Genomic DNA, 18,073 nt, shown 5'->3' on the forward strand with positions numbered 1-18,073 from the left:
CAAACAAAACTTCAGTATTTCTCGAAATACCAAATATTCGTTAAAAAGTTTAAGAAAACCAACTTACCTCGAATCTGGGATGGTGTCTAAGTTAGCCCTACCAACGATCTACTCCAGCAGAAATGAAGAGAAACTTCCCAGGAGTAGCGTGGTGGCTTCGGATCGTCGAACCCACGAAAAATCGGCTCGGATTTTTAGAAAGAAGGGAAGAAAATCGTACATGATAAAGAGAGAGAGCTGAGAGAAGAGGATTTCTTTCGCAGAAATGGTCATCTTGGCCTTATATAGAATGCTTAGCCACGTGTCTTCATGGACAAGACATGTTACTTCATCGACGAGGCCATGTAGGAATTTCGTCGACAAACACTTACCCTTCATCGACAAATTTCAGGTCCGAAAACATCCTTCTCGGTATCTTCTCGTCAACGAGATACGTGTCCTCGTCGATGAGCCCAAGAAGCCTGTTTGTCAACGAACGCAGCAACCCTATTGAATTTCCAATTTCAATTTCTTTTCTTCTCCTCCTCCTATTATTTAATTAATATAATTCATCAGGTCTCTACATTCTCCCCTCCTTATAAAAATTTCGTCCCCAAAATTTACTACCTATACAATTCACCATCCCTTAAAGAAAAGTGGTCTACTTATTTTATTACGTACCCTCACTTGTGGCGGAGGAATACCGTGGTTACATTTAAGATTATGGGAGATTACATATACACATAAAATAAAATTCTCCCACAATCAAAACATTACCTACTAATAAAACTACTACATGTACTGACTAACTTGCAAAAGAAACATTACATAACCACTCACACTTTCTTGATTATAAATGAACCCCACTGAACAAGTACGGATATTTCTGCCTTATTCATTCCTTGAACTCCCAAGAAGCTTCTTCTTCTGCATGATTTCTCCACTGAACTTTTACTAAAGAAATCTTCTTATTGCGCAATTCTTGTTCTTTCCTATCCAGAATCTAAACTGGTACCTCCTCATAAGCTAGTGAATCATCAAGCTTTAATTCACCATGACTGATTACATGGGAGGGGTCTGAGACGTATTTTCTCAACATGGAGACATGGAATACGTCATGTATCCTAGACAAAATAGGTGGTAAAGTTAGCCTGTAGGCAACTGACCCTATCTTCTCAAAAATCTCAAACAGACCAATAAACCTAGGGCTAAGTTTACCCTTCCTTCCAAATCTCATAACTCCCTTTAACGGAACTATCTTTAAAAACACATGGTCTCAAATATCAAACTCCAGTTTCCTGCGGCGAGTGTCAACGTAACTCTTCTGCCAACTTTGAGCTGCACTAATCCTATCTCTGATAAGTCGAACCTTATCATACGCCTATTGCACCAACTCTGGCCCCACAACTCGCCGCTCACCTGTCTCATCCCAGTATAAAGGAGAACGACATCTCCTTCCATAGAGCGCCTCAAATGGTGTCATGCCAATATTGGCCTGATAGCTATTGTTATATGTAAATTCCACCAATGGCATAAATTGAGTCCAACTACGCCCAAAATCTAGCACGTATGCTCGAAGCATATCTTCTAATATCTAGATCGTCCTCTCAATCTATCCATCCATCTGAGGATGGAACATCGTGCTGAAAGATAGTTGAGACCCTAAAGCTTCCTATAAGCTCCTCCAAAATTGTGACGTAAAACGTGGGTCTTGATCTGATACTATAGACACTGGCATACGTGAGAACGGACTATCTCCTGAATATAAATCTTCGCCAGTCTATCCATGGAGTAGTTGATCTTAATGGGAAGGAAATGGGCAGTCTTCGTCAAACAATCCACGATCACCCAGATTGCATTCTGAACGGTAAACCCGAAACAAAATCCATAGATACGTGATCTCACTTCCACTCTAGGATAAAAAGTGGCTGCAACGGCCCCGCCAGCCTCTGGTACTCAGCCTTAATCTACTGGCACGTCAAACACTGAGCTACATATTTGACAATCTCCTTCTTCATGCCACTCCACCAATAAGACTCTTGCAGATCTCTGTACATTTTCGTGCTACCATGATGAACTATGTATAAAGATCTGTGAGCCTCCTCTAGGATGGTCCTCCTAATATCCGCATCAGCAAGAACACATAATCTAGAACGAAACCACAATGCTCCGTCATCTGAAATACTAAATTCCTCTCCTTGACCATCCCGTATTCTGACTTTTACTTTTACTAATTCTAGGTCCTCCTCTTGAGCACCTTTTATCCTTTCTTGTAATGTAGATTACACCACTAGATTGGCAATAAATGTTTGGGGATCACTCATTATCAATTCGATACCAAGTCTCTCCAGATCCATCAGAATTGGGTGCTGAACCTCCATAATTGCCAATGCTGATCCCACAGATTTCCTGCTCAGCACATCAGCTACCACGTTTGCTTTCCTTGGATGGCAACTAATAGTACAATCAAAATTCTTAATGAGTTCCAACCACCTTCTCTGTCTTATATTCAGTTCCTTTTGAGTAAAAAAGTACTTTAAACTTTTGTGGTCGGAGAATATCTCGCATCGCTCACCAAATAGGTAACGTCTCCAAATCTTTAACGCGTGTACTCCTATAGCCAATTCCAGATCGTGGGTAGGGTAGTTTTTTTTCATATTCTTTAAAATGTCTAGAAGCATAAGCTACAACCCTACCATGCTGCATCGATACACAGCTGAGTCCTTTCAAGGATGCATCGCTATAGATAACATAACCCTCATCCCTTGATGGGATAATCAACACCGGTGCCATGACAAGCCTTTGTTTCAATTCTTGGAAGCTTTACTCACAGTTGTCATCCCATTCAAACCCGACATTCTTCCTAGTCACCTGTGTCAGAGGCCCTGATAACGCTGAGAATCCCTCATCAAAATGACGGTAATAACCAGCTAGCCCCAAGAAACTCTGGATTTCTTGGACATTCCTCGGTCTAGCCCAATTCACCTGTAACGTCCCGAACCCTTAAACTTGGGTCTGGTGCGTTATGCCTGATATAATCCTGATAATTCATAATATATGCAGCGAAAAATATAAACATAATCTCCAAATAAACATATTACTATAATACTAAAGTTCACTATTTCCTATCTATAATCCATTTTATCCATTAATCACCTGCATTTCCATACATACACAAATCTCCAAAACATTTCAGTATGTTCACAACCATCCATTTATCAGAAGACTTAAAACATAAAATATTACATCACAAAATATAATCAAAATTATACCTTTTTTCTCAAAAAATGTTATAACAACTCAAGCCCTCTAAGCTCGATCTCGTGGAGGTTCTAAAAAAGATTAGGTCATATTCAGGTGAGACACATCTCAATAAGGGAAAAAGTATACATATTAAAACAGCGTGTGGCCAACATGAGGTTTATAAACAGTATATTATTTATCATTTGCAAATCATTAACATAATTTTTGAAATCATTTTTTGATCCTATTCAAACACATGTAAGGTATTTTACCCATGAGATTGCCTAAGGATAGGGGCGATTACCTGCCCATACAAGTAGCACCCCTCTGCTATGATACAATAGGCACCCCAAAGGTCATACTTAAAGCATATCAGGGCACTCACCTTACTCAGTAAGCCCTCAAGTGATAAATTAATCTTGTACTCACACAATTCATACCAAAAGTTTACCGATGAAGGCTCCCAAGAATAGGGAAACCTACCCACCCATACAAATGGTTTCCCCTTGCCCTAACACGTTATGCAGCCTACTGCTACACCTGATACAACCAAGGCACTCGTCTTTCTCAACAAGCTCTCCAGCGAAGAGTTTGCCTCGCCCAAACGTAACATGTTCTACTAGCATAAATACTGATAATACCATAATACATTATTTTGTTTGCCATTACTCTGCATTTCATTGTTCACATTTCACATTTCATTTCCATTTCATTCATTTTCATTTCATACTCATTTTTCATTTCTTTTTATTTCATAACCAGTATCTTTTCAGCCATTGTTAATTAATCTCAGCATCTTTTCAATCGTGGTTTGTTAACTTTGGCATCATTTCAGCCGTGGTTTTTTAGCTTCGGCATTCTTTCAGCCGTGGTTGGTTAGCTTCGGCATTCTTTCGGCTGCGGTCAGCATCTTTTAGCCGTGGTCATTCGACATTTTTCAGCCATGGTCAGCATCTTTTCAGCCGTTGTTGTTTCCATGGTTAAATTAACACTCACATGTAGCATATTTCATATATCATTTTCATACTCAGTTCATTTTCTATATATCTTGCATCTCATATATATAACATAATTCCACACAAAATTCTATTTTACTCAAGCCACACAATTTAGCAGTAAAATTCATGCATATATTTCCTATAAAATAAGTCAATCCACATTTAACATTTATAAGCTGAAAATACATTTCATTTCTTACAGAATTTCTCAGAAATTACTTTTCACTTTCATCATTTCATTTCCATTTATACATAGCTAAATAAATGGTCCTAAGCTCAAAAACATAATTTTATATGGTTGGCATTTTAATAATTCACACCAAAACATACATATATTATAACATTATTTATTACCTTTAATTTCATAAAATTTGCTTTAATATACAATTTCCTCTTACTTGATTTCTTGCACTACGCCAACAGGGACCCTGAAAAATACCTGCGGCGCTCACCCGGACACTGAATAAAAAATCCTAATTCCATTAAATCAATCCTAAATATAATACTATTTAAATATTTCCGAGGGCCATAATTTCTAAATAAATAGTTATACCCGGCAAATATAACCAATTTGCCAAATTTCTCAAATCTCACTCTCCCTTTAGAATGGGGCCTAGAAAATTTCAATTAAAAATTTACCCACGTCAAAATGACGACAATCATGACTAGGACCACTTTGTGGTGCTCAATCGTCAATTTAATGGTAGATTTAAAGAGAAATTGAGAAATTAAGGAAAAATTGCCTTACCCTAGGAATAGTGCCTAAGCCGCTTCCACAACAAATTCGCTCCAGCAGAAATGTCGGTAGCGAAATCAAGAATCCAACGACACCTACCATTTCCTGATCCGCCGCAAATCCGTTGAGAAATTGAGAGAGAGAGAGAGAGAGACAGAGACGAACGGAGTTGCAGCAGGGGGGGCGACCTCCTCTCTCTTTTGAAATCAAAAACTAAATTGAAGCTTCAGGATCCTTTACATATATATATATATATTATAATAATATATTATATTATATTAACATATATTATATTTTTAATTAATGATTATTATTATTTAATTAAATATTCAATTTAGTTAATTATTTAATTTAATTTATTTTTAAAATTTTTATTTTATTTATTTATTTATTTATTTTTGGATCACTACATCACTACTGCATCAATCTTGCTAGAATCCACATAAATTCCATCCTCTGAGATAACGTGCGTCAGAAATGCAACCTTCTTAAGTCAAAATTCACACTTGCTAAACTTGGCGTATAACTTCTTCTCTCTGAGCGTCTGAAGACCTTGTCTCAAATGTGCCTCATGCGCCTCATAACTCCTCGAATAGATCAGTATATCATCAATGAAAAACATGACAAACTTGTCTAAATATTGGTGGAAGATTCTATTCGTCAAATCCATAAATATTGTAGGAGCATTCGTCAGACCAAAAGGCATAACAAAAAACTTATAATGCCCATAACTAGTTCGAAAGGTCGTCTTCGATACATCTTCTACCCTTACCTTTACTTGATGATAACCTGATCTGAGATCAATCTTAGAGTAAACCCGTGTACCTTGGAGTTGATCAAATAAATCATCTATATGAGGTAGAGGATACTTATTCTTGATTGTTACCTTATTAATTTCCTTGTAATTTATACACATTCTCGTGGTCTCGTTTTTTTTCTTTACAAATAATATTGGAGTTCCCCGCCGAGATACACTAGGTCGTATAAATCTTTTATCCAACAAATCTTGCAACTGACCTTTAAGCTCTCCCAATTCTGTTGGCGCCATTCTGTAAGGAACTTTAGAGATTGGCGCTGTCCCTGGAAGCAGATCGATAAAGAAATCCACCTCGCGATCAGGAGGTAAACTGGGTAACTCGTCTGGAAAGACATATAAAAACTCCTTCACCACTAGCGTATTAGCAAGTTTCAATTCATTTCCTGACACTTCCTTAATAAAGGCCACGAATCCCTGACAACTGCTCAAAAGCAGTCTCCTCGCCTGGATGGTTGATACTAACTGAGGCGGGGATTACACTCGCGACCCTATGAACCTGAATTCTGATCTTCCTGAAGGTCTAAAAATCACTTCTTTCAACTGACAATCTATATTGGCAAAGTTAGTTGCCAGCCAATCCATGTCATATATCAGTAGAACAACCTCCTTAGGTTTGCCAATGCTCTACCCCAATATATAATGACAATATACGAACTCCTTAGGCCTGCCAACGTATATTGTGATTACATCTAGGTAATATAACGAACTCCTCAGACCTGCCAATGTTATATTGTGATACACACGAATAACCACACAAAATGACCCATACACACACATCACATTGTTTATCACACAGTAATCACAAGCAACTAGTATTCACAACCAATCTTTATTCACAAGTAAACTATACTCACAGCTAGCTAATGTTCACAATCCAACAGTATATTTTCATCATTCAGTACTCACAACAGTCAATTAAATTATGAAAGTTGTACTTTTGCCACACAATTTTATCCCATATATATATATATATATATATATATAGTTATAGTTATATACTCAAATTAACCAGTTTATAATTAATACAAACCTACAATAATTAATTCCCCTTACCTAGTTTCCTAGATTACATCCGCAAAGACCCCAAACGATGTTTGCGGCACTCACCTGAACCTTAATTCAAAAACTCGAGTTTATCAACTCAAATCTCAATAAAACGCTATTTTATCATTCCCTAGGCCATATATACTCTATATTAATAATAAAACTTAAAAATACCCTACTTATCCTGATTTTGAGATGGTACCCCGGAACCTTAAACTAAAAATCTGCTCCGCTTAGGTTGTAGAGAGTTTTCCCAGGAGCCCCGTGGTGGTTCCTGATTGTCAATCCGAGCTTAATCGGAGTGAAAATCGAAGAAAAATGGAGGAAGGGCCATAGGGTTTTTAGTGTGTGAGAGAGAGTGTTTATTTTTTTTCATATTTACAATTGAACTCTCGGTTTCCTTTATAACTTTCAGTACTGCCAAGAAAACCGTCGTTCAGGTGGTAGTGTAGGTTGCGGGAGTGCTTCTCATGAGGTCAGGTGTTCAAACCCTCCTGAGCTCATTTCCGCCCCTGAACTCCTGAATTTACCCTCCCTTTGGAGTTGTGGGGTCAACTTCAAGGGGCGCAAGATTAGTCACGTGGACCGTAAAATAGACACGCGGATACTCGGTGCGTAATCCAAAAATAAAAATAAAACCGTCGCTATCTCTCAAAAAATCGTCGCTGATTTTCTATTTAACCGGCCCACTTTTCACTATTTACCTGTTACCGTTCCGCGGTAAATCCAAAACCGTCACCGATTTTTTGTTTCCTCCAGAAAACTATCGCCGATTTTCTCCTTAACCGGCCCAAAAAACTTTTTTTTCTCATTTCTTTTATTATTTTATTTTTTCAGGTCTCTTCACAACAAATTAGGTTGATTCCAATAGGCTCAAGCTAGGAAACAAGCTTATTGGTTTTATTTCAGTTGGGTTTGGGATTAGGTTAAAGTTAATGGTCAATTGGGTCTTCAGATCAACTGATTAAGACCTGGTCAAGTTAACTCAGATTTGGGTCAGATCTCAAATAATCAAGTATGACTATTTGGATTTGGATTACTGAATCCGGATGTAGGTAATCAATCCTGATTAAAATTCCTACTTGCATTAAAATAACAAAATTTAAAATTTAAAATTTTGCAATTTTAATTATATAAGAAATGAAACATAACTAAATAAAATTAAAGGAGGCGACACTTGTCTTATAACTCCTCCAATCTTTAAGTCTAATGTTTTGTATCTCCACTATCAGTTTTCCCACTGTTTTTGCAATTCAAGCTCATTGATCTTCTATCTTCCTTCACCATTTCAACTTTAAGCATTCAAACTCTTAGCAATTCTTCTTTATGTTCGTTTGTCTTTCATCCTCAAAAGTCCCCTATTTATTGGTTTAGGGGATCAATTCAATCAATTATATTTTGATCAATTAGCATAAAATTTGATCAATCAAAATTGAATTGAATTAGTTAATTTGTGCTTGCATTAAACCATAATTTCACCACATGTTTCTTATGTTAATTCCCACATGTCTAATTTATTTTTCCCTTTTGTGCTTCCAAACTTAAAGATGAAGATGTTGGCCCACTTTATTTTATTTTTTGTTTTTATAATGTATTCAATTTTTAATTTTTTTTTCATGTATTCAGTTTTTTTTTCTTGTATTTTTCCACTTTATTGCATTAATAAATTCTGTCCATTTGTGTTATATAAGCCCCAAACAAAATGGGGTGTCTACAACTTAAATAAGAAATAATAAAACAAATTATGAACACTTACAATTAAATTTTTTCTGTGAAAATAATTTTATTATTCATTTATAATTTTTCAAATTATTGTGAAAATACCATATTATTTATTAATTTTTTAAATTTATATAAAAAATTAAAAAAACATCATTTCTTTATTTTTATAAATTTCTAACTCTTACTTTACATTTGATAATATGAAATTTGGATTTTGAACTTTAATTTGTGTGAGTTATGTATACAATTTCTTCTAAATCTATATGTATATGTATCTAAATTCAAACACTAGAATCCACAATTTTAAATATTACCTTATATTAAATTTTGGAGAAGTAGAAAATAAATTGTCTTTTTTATGATTATTTAAAATTTAGAATAAAAAATAAAAAATATTCCCTACCACTTTTGGCCATTTATTTAGATTTTAATTAATCAAATTGAATAAACCAAGTAAGAAATAATAAAAATATATTATGAATGATGGCAGATATGTAGCATATGAGTGATGGTTGCCAGCTGCCAATTTTATGCTGCCAAACTACCATTGTTGGCTGTCGCATGTAAGAAAAGAAGAAAGAAAATGCCAGCTGCGCATTTTGGCTACCTTATGTAAGAAAAAAAATAAAATAATTATCTGCTTCTCCACTATAAAAGAGCTTAGATTGTGAAGGTTTTAACAAAAGAGAAAGGAGAGCAATTAAACAGGAAAGAAAAGAACGGAGAGGAATAGAAGAGAGATAAAAGAAGAACAGAAGAGGGATAAAAGAAAGTTTGAGGGATATTTTGTACAATGTCAAATCTATATTATTTTGTAATTCCTCCCAAAATAGTGAAACTTTGATCTCATCCGCCCATGGAGTAGGTATATTCGAACCACGTAAAATCTCTGTCTCGTTTTTCTTGTTTTTTTTTTGCGTCTTTTATAACAAGTTATCAGCACGAGACTCTAACCAACTGACATATTTCTGTATATTAATGTCGCCTTGATGGCCGGTTTTATTTCTATATATTAATACCACCTTAATGACAGGTTTTATTTCTTGTAAGCATTACTTCAATACTTTATATATATATATATATATTATAAAACTCCAAAAGAGATGGTAAAATAGCCCTCCAAAAGAGGCTATATATATATATATATATATATATATATATATATATATATATATATATTTAATCTCTTGAAAAGATAAACCTCCTAAAGAGACTATATAATTTAATCTCCATAAGAGATAGTAAATATTTACCTCCTGAAGAGGGTATATTTTCAACCTCCCCGAAAAAACGTTTTATTTAACCTCCAAAAGATGTGGTAGTTTATTACCAAATTTAATATTGTAAATTGGAATCATACTCTTGAAGAAGTACAAATTGAGAAAAATAAAATAATGTTCTTGAAGAAACATATTTAAGTAACCCCGTAAGGGTGAAAATATTATATTATTATCTCAGTTTTATTTCAATTTTTACATTTCTCTTTTCTAAATTGCTTTATTATTGTTAATTTATTCAGATGTCGAACCTATACAAAGTTGAGTTTGTTCCCCTTAACATCAAATGCAACAATTATCTATCATGGATTCTTGATGTCAAAATTCATCTAAATATAATGAACTTGGGGAATACTATCTTAGATAAAAATACTGCATCTCTATAGGATCGTGTAAAAGTCATGATCTTTATCCATCATCATTTAGAGGGAGAATTAAAAACTGAATACCTCACTGTTAAAGACCCACTTATCATATGAAGAAATTTTAAGGATAGATTCGACCACCAAAAAACAGTGATTTTACTAAAAGATTGATATGAATGGTTGCACTTAAGGTTGCAAGATTTTAAATGGTCAGCGAATATAATTTAGCTCTACATAACATTAGTTCGAAGCTAAAATTATGCAGTGAAAACATTACTGACAAAGATATGCTAGAAAAAACTTGTACTACTTTTCATCCCACTAAAATGCTCTTGCAGCAGCAATATATGGAAATGAAATTTACTAAATTTTCTGAACTTATATCATGTCTTCTTGTTGCTCAACAAAATAACGAGCTTTTGATGAGAAATTACCAAACTTGTTCAACTGATTTGATCCCATTCCTTAAAGTGAATATGAATACATCTCGTGGTTGAGGACGAGGCCGCAGGTATGGTCATGGGTATGGTCATGGCCATGGTCGATTAAATCACTGGCATCGACGTGAGGTTAATATCCTCTAGAAGAGGGATGACCTTCAGAAGATGAATAACCCCCAGAAGAGGGATGGTCCCCAGAAGAGGGATAATGATCAAAATCAGTGACCCAAACATTATGAAAATGAATGCTACAGATGCGAAGGAAAAGGTTATTGGTCACGTACTTGTCGTACGCCTAGACACCTGATAGATCTATACCAAGCCGCAATAAAAGAAAAGGAAAATAGTAGAGAAATAGAAACAAATTTTGCCGATAATATTGTTCCAATAGACCTTAATGATGGACCATCCAACTCTGTATATCTTGATGTTGTTGACTTTCTTACAAATCAAGATGAAAATAATGATGTAATAGTTTAAGATATAAAGTAAGAAATATTATATTTGGATTTATTATCATATGATCAATTATAATAATATATTTTTAAAATATGTAATGTAGTATGGATTATCTTAAAGCTTTGATTGATTCTAAGATGTCTATGGAAGAAGTTTGTTTAGCTGACAGTGCTACAACACACACAATTCTTCGAGATAGGAAATATTTTCATTATATGAATATACCCTCAACAAATGTTAATACAATATATGGTTCTACAAATTTGATTGAAGGCTCTAGAAGAGTTAATATAAAGTTACCTAATGGTACTTTATTACAAATGATGAAGTTTTATATTCCAGCAGATCTAGAAAAAATATGTTAAACTTAAAAGATTTAAGATTCAATGGATATCACATTGAAATTACAAATGAAGGCAATAAAAATTTTCTTTATATTGCTTCCATTGTTTATGGGAAGAAACAAATTTTATAAAAACTATCAACTTTATCTTTTAGATCATATTATATAAAGATTAAAGCAGTAGAATCATATAATGTCTTGCACTAGAAGTGCAATGACCCAAAGTTATTTACACATTTGGCATGATCGTCTTGGACATCCTAGAGATATAACGATGCGAAGAATCATTAAGAATTCACATGGTCATCCGCTAAAGAACCAAAAAATTATTTTATCAAGTAATTTCACGTGTACTGCTTGCTCTCAAGGAAAATTAATTGTCAAACCATCCATTTCAAAGGTAAGTATCGAATCTCCTAGTTTCTTACAAAGAATTCATTTTGATATATGCAGACCAATACATCTACCATCTGGACCATTTAAATACTTCATGGTTTTAATTGATGCTTTTACTAGATGGTTACATGTTTCTCTACTTTCTACTCGTAATATTGCATTTGTTAGACTTCTTTCTCAACTGATTAGATTACGAGCTCATTTTCCCTATTATCCAATTAAATCAATTTGTTTGGATAAAGCTAGTGAATTTACATCCCAAACATTTGATAACTATTGCATGTCACTTGAAATAAATGTTGAATATCCTATTGCTCATACCTATACAAAAAATGGTTTAACTGAATCTTTTATCAAGAGATTTCAATTTATTACTAGACCTATGATTATGAGAACCCAATTGCCTTTGTCTGTCTGGGGACATGCTATTTTTCATGCTGCATGTTTAGTATGTATAAGGCCAACTGCTTACAATAGTCTTTTACCCATGCAATTAGTTTTTGGGCAACAACCTGATATTCCTTATTTAATAACTTTTGGTTGTGCAGTATATGTTTCTTTTGCTCCTCCTCAAAGAACTAAAAAGGGTCCTCAACGTAAACTTGGTATCTATATTGGTTTTGATTCCTCTTCTATTATTAGATATCTTGAACCTTTAATAGGTGATTTGTTTAAAGCACGGTTTCAAGATTGTTATTTTGATGAAACAATATTCCCTACATTAGGGGGAGCAAAATCAGTACCTGAAGCATAACATGAAATCACATGGAATGTCATGAGCTTATCTCATTTAGATTTTCGCACAAATCAAAGTGACTTGAAGTTTAGAAGATTATACATTTGCAATGGGTTGCAAATCAATTACCAGATTCTTTTACAGATACCAAGGCCATATTAAAATCTTATATACCTGCTGCAAATATTCCAGTACGTATTGATATCCCTGAAGGACAACAACCGGCAAATGAACCTAAATCGCAAGTTAAGCGCGGGAGGCCTATTGGTGCAAAAGATAAAACTCCTAGAAGGAGAAAACTGAAATCTGTAAACACTCCTAAAGAGGTTACAAAGGTAGATAATCCATTCGACATTCACAAACCCGATTCTCCGGAAAATGAAATCCTTATTATGAAACCTCCTAAAGATGGATCTCCTGAAAAGACATCCCTTGAAAAGGTACAAGTATCTAGAAATAATAATAAGATCTCAATTCATTACACATGAGAAATGTGGGTTAGAATTAAAGTTGTTGTCAACAACACATTTGCATATGCAGTAACTACTGACATTACTAGAAGTAATAAGGATCATGAACCTAAATCTTTTAATGAAGTAAAAGTGATTGGACAAAATGGAAAAAAGTATATCACAACAAAAATAAACTCTCTATTAAAAAGAGAAGTTTTTGGACTTGTAGTCTAGACACCAGAAGATGTTCAACCCTTTGGATACAAAGGGGTATTTGTGCGCAAGTGAAATGAAAATAATGAAATTATTCGATATAAAGCAAGACGTGTGACACAAGGTTTCTTGCAGAAACCCATAATTGATTATGAGGAGACATATTCTCCCGTAATGGATAGAATCACTTTTAGATTCCTAATTGGGCTAACAATCGTTGGACGATTGAGCATTCGTCTTATGGATGTAGTAACATCATACTTATATGGATCGTTGAATAGTGAAATTTATATGAAAATCCCTAAAAGATTTGAATTTCCTGAAGCAAAACCCAGAAAATTATATTCAGTTAAACTCCAACGTTCTTTATATGGGTTAAAACAATTTAGATGCATATAATACAATCGATTAAGCGAGTACCTTGTGAAATAAAAATTCATAAATGATCCAATTTGTCCATGCATTTTTATTAAAAGACCAGAATCCAGATTTGCTATAATTGCTTCTTATGTTGATGATTTGAATTTAGTTGGGACTCCTAAAGAGCTCACTAAAACTCTGAATTATTTAATAGCAGAATTTGAGATGAAAGATTCAGGAAAGGCAAAATATTGTCTTGACCTACAGATTGAATATGTAAATGACGGAATTCTTGTTCATCAATCTAAATATATCGAAAAAATATTAAGAGACAATTTTATATGGATAAAGTTCATACTTTGGGATCTCCAATGATGGTGTGATCACTTGATGTTAAGAAATATCCATTTTGACCTCATGATGAGAGGGAGGAATTACTTGGTCCTGAAGTGTCATATTTAAGTGCTATCAGCTCTTTGATGCATCTGATTAATTGTACAAGACCCGACATTGCATATGCTGTAAATCTACTAGCAAGATATAGCTTTACTCCTACTCGACAACAATGGAATGGAGTTAAACACATTCTATGCTATTTGAGAGGTGCATCTGATTTGGGTTAATTTTACTCGTTTGATTCCAAATCTCAACTAGTAGGATATGCAGATGCTGGATATCTATTTGATCCTCACAATGCTAAAGCTCAAACTGTGTATGTATTTTTTTTATATGGAAAAATTGTCATATCTTGGAAATCAATAAAACGGATGATTACAACGACGTCCTCCAATCATTCTGAAATACTAGTTATCCATGAAGCTAGTAGAGAATGCACGTGGTTCAGATCAATGATTTCTCATATCTAAGAAAATTGTGGTATTCAATTAATCAATGATAGTCCAACAGTTTTATATGAAGACAACACTGCATGTATAGCTCAACTGAGAGGAAGATACATAAAGGGTGACAAAATGAAATATATATCTCCAACATTCTTCTATACATATGAACTTCAGAAGAATGGTGATATAGATGTTCAATAGATTCAATCAAGTGATTATCTATCCGATTTGCTCACCAAACCTTTTCCAACTACAATATTCAAGAAATCAATTCATCTTATCAGAATGAGACATCTTAAAGATCTTAACAAAATGAGTTAATATATGAGTGAAAGCCAAAGGGAAGTATTATGAATGATGGCAACTTGGCAGTGTGATGACCTGCTTAATTTCCACATTTTTTTTCCATAATAATAACAAAATTAATATCACATATTCCAGCTCAGCAGATCATAGTCTACCTGGACCCGTGGGTACTAGGGAGACATCAGAACACAAAACGGAAGCCTAAGCAGCAGGAAACATATAATCACAGTATTATAAACACAAAACATCCATCTCATTACACAAATACCAAAGTCACTATATCCACTGTAATCGAGTATATACATCCCAAAAATAAGACCTAGGGATATTTCCCACAAAATCTAACTGTCCCTACAAAGAAAACTTACCCTTCAAAAAGGGCAGATAAACAACACTAGATTAGCGAGGCTTTTCCCGCTCTCCTATCTGGGGCTCCTGAAAAGTTTATAAAATTTAGGGGTGTAACACCTCTCAGTAAGGGAAATAAACTAATACCAATGTGTGGCAACATGAGTATTTCGTGATATACATACACCATACAGAACATATTTAGTAACTGTTTGTCAAATCTGGGAAAACATATATATCATCACATCATGGTAGAACATACCACATTTTCATAAACATATTTCATCTCATATAATAATAATAATAACACAAAAACATTCCTGGTAGGTTAACTGACTGTTGTCATGTATTACCCCCACATGACTAGGTTGTGTGGCCCGAAGGCGGGACTTGACAATGGTTGGCTGACCACTACCAAGACAAATGTACAGTCTGTAAGTCCGATGGGTCTGCCTGACCTGGTCCGTACACCAGTGGCGATCACACTCTTCTTAAAAACCACATTGACCATCCAATCTCACACCACTCCGTACAGCGGCGTTAACACATATATCATGATCACGAAAACCATGGACACATAGCAACAGTACAGTGCAAGTGCTAGCCTAGACCAAGCCAACCAGGTTCTGATTTCATATAACATATACTGAAACTGTGATACATGGATATCTCATATCATTAATTATCAAATCAATCATGTCATTTTGCATATATACATATATCATAAAAATCATCGGTCCGTATGCCGGTATTTCACATTTTATTATAGCTCAGCCCGTACACCAGCAAATCATAGCACAACCCATACACTGGCAAATCACATTCATAGCTCGGCCTATACCCCAGCAAATCATATCATAGCATAACCCGTACGCTGGCAAATCACATATATAGCTCAGCCTGTACGCTAGCAAATCATACATATAACACGGCCCGTATACCGGCAAAACATATAAAATCTCGGCTCGCACGCCGGTTTTCCATTATAAAAATCCGTATCATTAACACATTCCCAAAAACAGTATTTCATATAAATTTCTACTCATGCCACACTAAACAGGTTTTTCGTATATTTAACATATCATCACTTTCAACAGCATTTTCGCAATATAAATCATATATATAAACATACTTACTTTCTAGAAATCAAATGCTATATATATATATACATACATTTTCTTAAAAAGAATTAGCTTAGTTTATCCCCTTACTAATTCCTAAAAAGCCCATAAGAAAATCTGCCTCGCACACGCAAGGTTCTCAACTCAACACCCTGGAAATAATATTTTCCAGAACTAAAATTCAGTATTTTTAAGTGTATAACACTTTCCTCAACTGTCAAAAATCCAAATATTGAGTAGAAAGCCTTACCCTGGATTTAGGATGGTTTCCACCTTACTTTCACAAACGATCCGCTCCGGCAGATTTGGAGAGAATTTCCCCAGGAGTGTCGTGGTGACTTCGGATTGTCGATCTGGCGTAGATCTGGCCCGAAATCGACGAAAAAGAGAGAGAGAACTGAAGGGGGGAGAGAGAGAATGAGTTGCTTAGTTATGAAGTAACAAAAATTTGGATTTTTAGTATTTATAGAACTGGATTCGTCGACGAGCCACGTCATTCGTTGACGAATCTTTCAATAATTTTGTCGACGAAATTCAATCAATTCAAACCTCTCTTGGTATTTTTTCGTCGACGAATTATCTTAAACCTTCGTCGACGAAGTTGATTTCCTCCTTCTGTTATTGTCTCCATTTCCCTTCCTCTTTATTATTTAAATCCCATTATTATTCGGGTCGTTATAGGTAGTATATGAGTGATGGCTGCTAGTTGCCAATGTTGGCGGCACATGTAAGAAAAGAAGAAAAAAAATGCTAGTTGCATGTTGGCTGCCACATGTAAGAAAAGAATAAAATAATTACCCGCTCCTCCACTATATAAGAGTTAAGATTGTGAGGGTTTTTACATAAGAGAAAGGAGAGCAAGTAAAAAGGAAAGAAAAGAATGGAGAGGAATATAAGAGAGATAAAAGAAGAACAAAAGAGAGATAAAAGAAAGTTTGAGAGATACTTTGTACAAGGTCGGATTTATATTATTTTGTAATTCTTGCCAAAATGGTGAAATATTGATCTCATCCGCCCGTGGAGTAGGTATATCCGAACTACGTAAAATCCCTATCTCATTTTTCTATTATTTTCTACATCTTTTAAAACAAAATATAAATTATAAATGTTTATAATTTATTTTTATATATTGTGTAGTTTTTTAATGAATTAAATAATTAATGATATCATACATTGCCTCTAGACTCTACTATTACTGCGGATTGTTATCAATTGGATCCCACGTGCATGGCACGGGCTTCCTGCTAGGATGGTTGTAGCGTTGCAGATCACCGGCTCGATCATCTGCTCTGCAAAGCAATGCAAGAGGGAACTAAAATGACCGCCACGGACCCGCCGGTGGACCACCTCAGCTCGACCGGGGATGTCGACGATCTCATCAGCTATCTACCGCTCCGCCTCATCAAATCTGAGACTGTACCTCCGGCGCCGAACTGTGGCGTCGCCGCCATGGACTGGCTGCCAGACTATGCCGGTTACGCATGGATCGCTTACGGAGCCTCCTCTTGTCTCGTGATCTCTCACTTCCCTTCTCCTCTCTCCTCTCACGAAATCGTCATCGGCCCAATTTCCCGTCAGGTTTTTGAGCTCTCTGCGGCCGTCGACGCCGTGGCTTGGTCCCCGGTCTGGCCTTCATTCGGGGACCTTGCTGCTGCATCAGAGAATTGTATATGCCTGTTTACCAATGACTCGAGCAATTCGCATGGTACGTGAGAGTTCGAGCGCTTAGCAGTTTGCTTGCCGAGAAAACAAAGGAAAGGAGAGAGCTTTAAACGCAACCATTGTGTTTTTCTGCTGCTCCGATTCATTTTATAGCTGAGAGAATGCAAAAAAGAGGAACTTTAAAGTTTTACGTTCTCTTTTACTACTCATTAGT

General features: G+C 35.2%; 1 protein-coding gene across 2 annotated transcripts in view; it reads left to right on the plus strand.

The window, feature by feature from the left end:
* The first annotated feature begins 17,416 nt into the window (after nt 1-17,416).
* The window catches only part of LOC131166445 (uncharacterized), a 63,925-nt gene continuing 63,268 nt past the window's right edge, over nt 17,417-18,073 (plus strand). For both annotated transcript variants that reach the window (XM_058125022.1, XM_058125023.1), the window contains exon 1: nt 17,417-17,902. In XM_058125022.1, the coding sequence (XP_057981005.1) occupies nt 17,497-17,902 (406 nt within the window). In that variant the 5' untranslated portion in view covers nt 17,417-17,496. The remainder of the gene's footprint in view (nt 17,903-18,073) is intronic.

The sequence above is a fragment of the Malania oleifera genome, chromosome 10, assembly GCF_029873635.1.
Source record: "Malania oleifera isolate guangnan ecotype guangnan chromosome 10, ASM2987363v1, whole genome shotgun sequence".
Taxonomy (NCBI): domain Eukaryota; kingdom Viridiplantae; phylum Streptophyta; class Magnoliopsida; order Santalales; family Ximeniaceae; genus Malania; species Malania oleifera.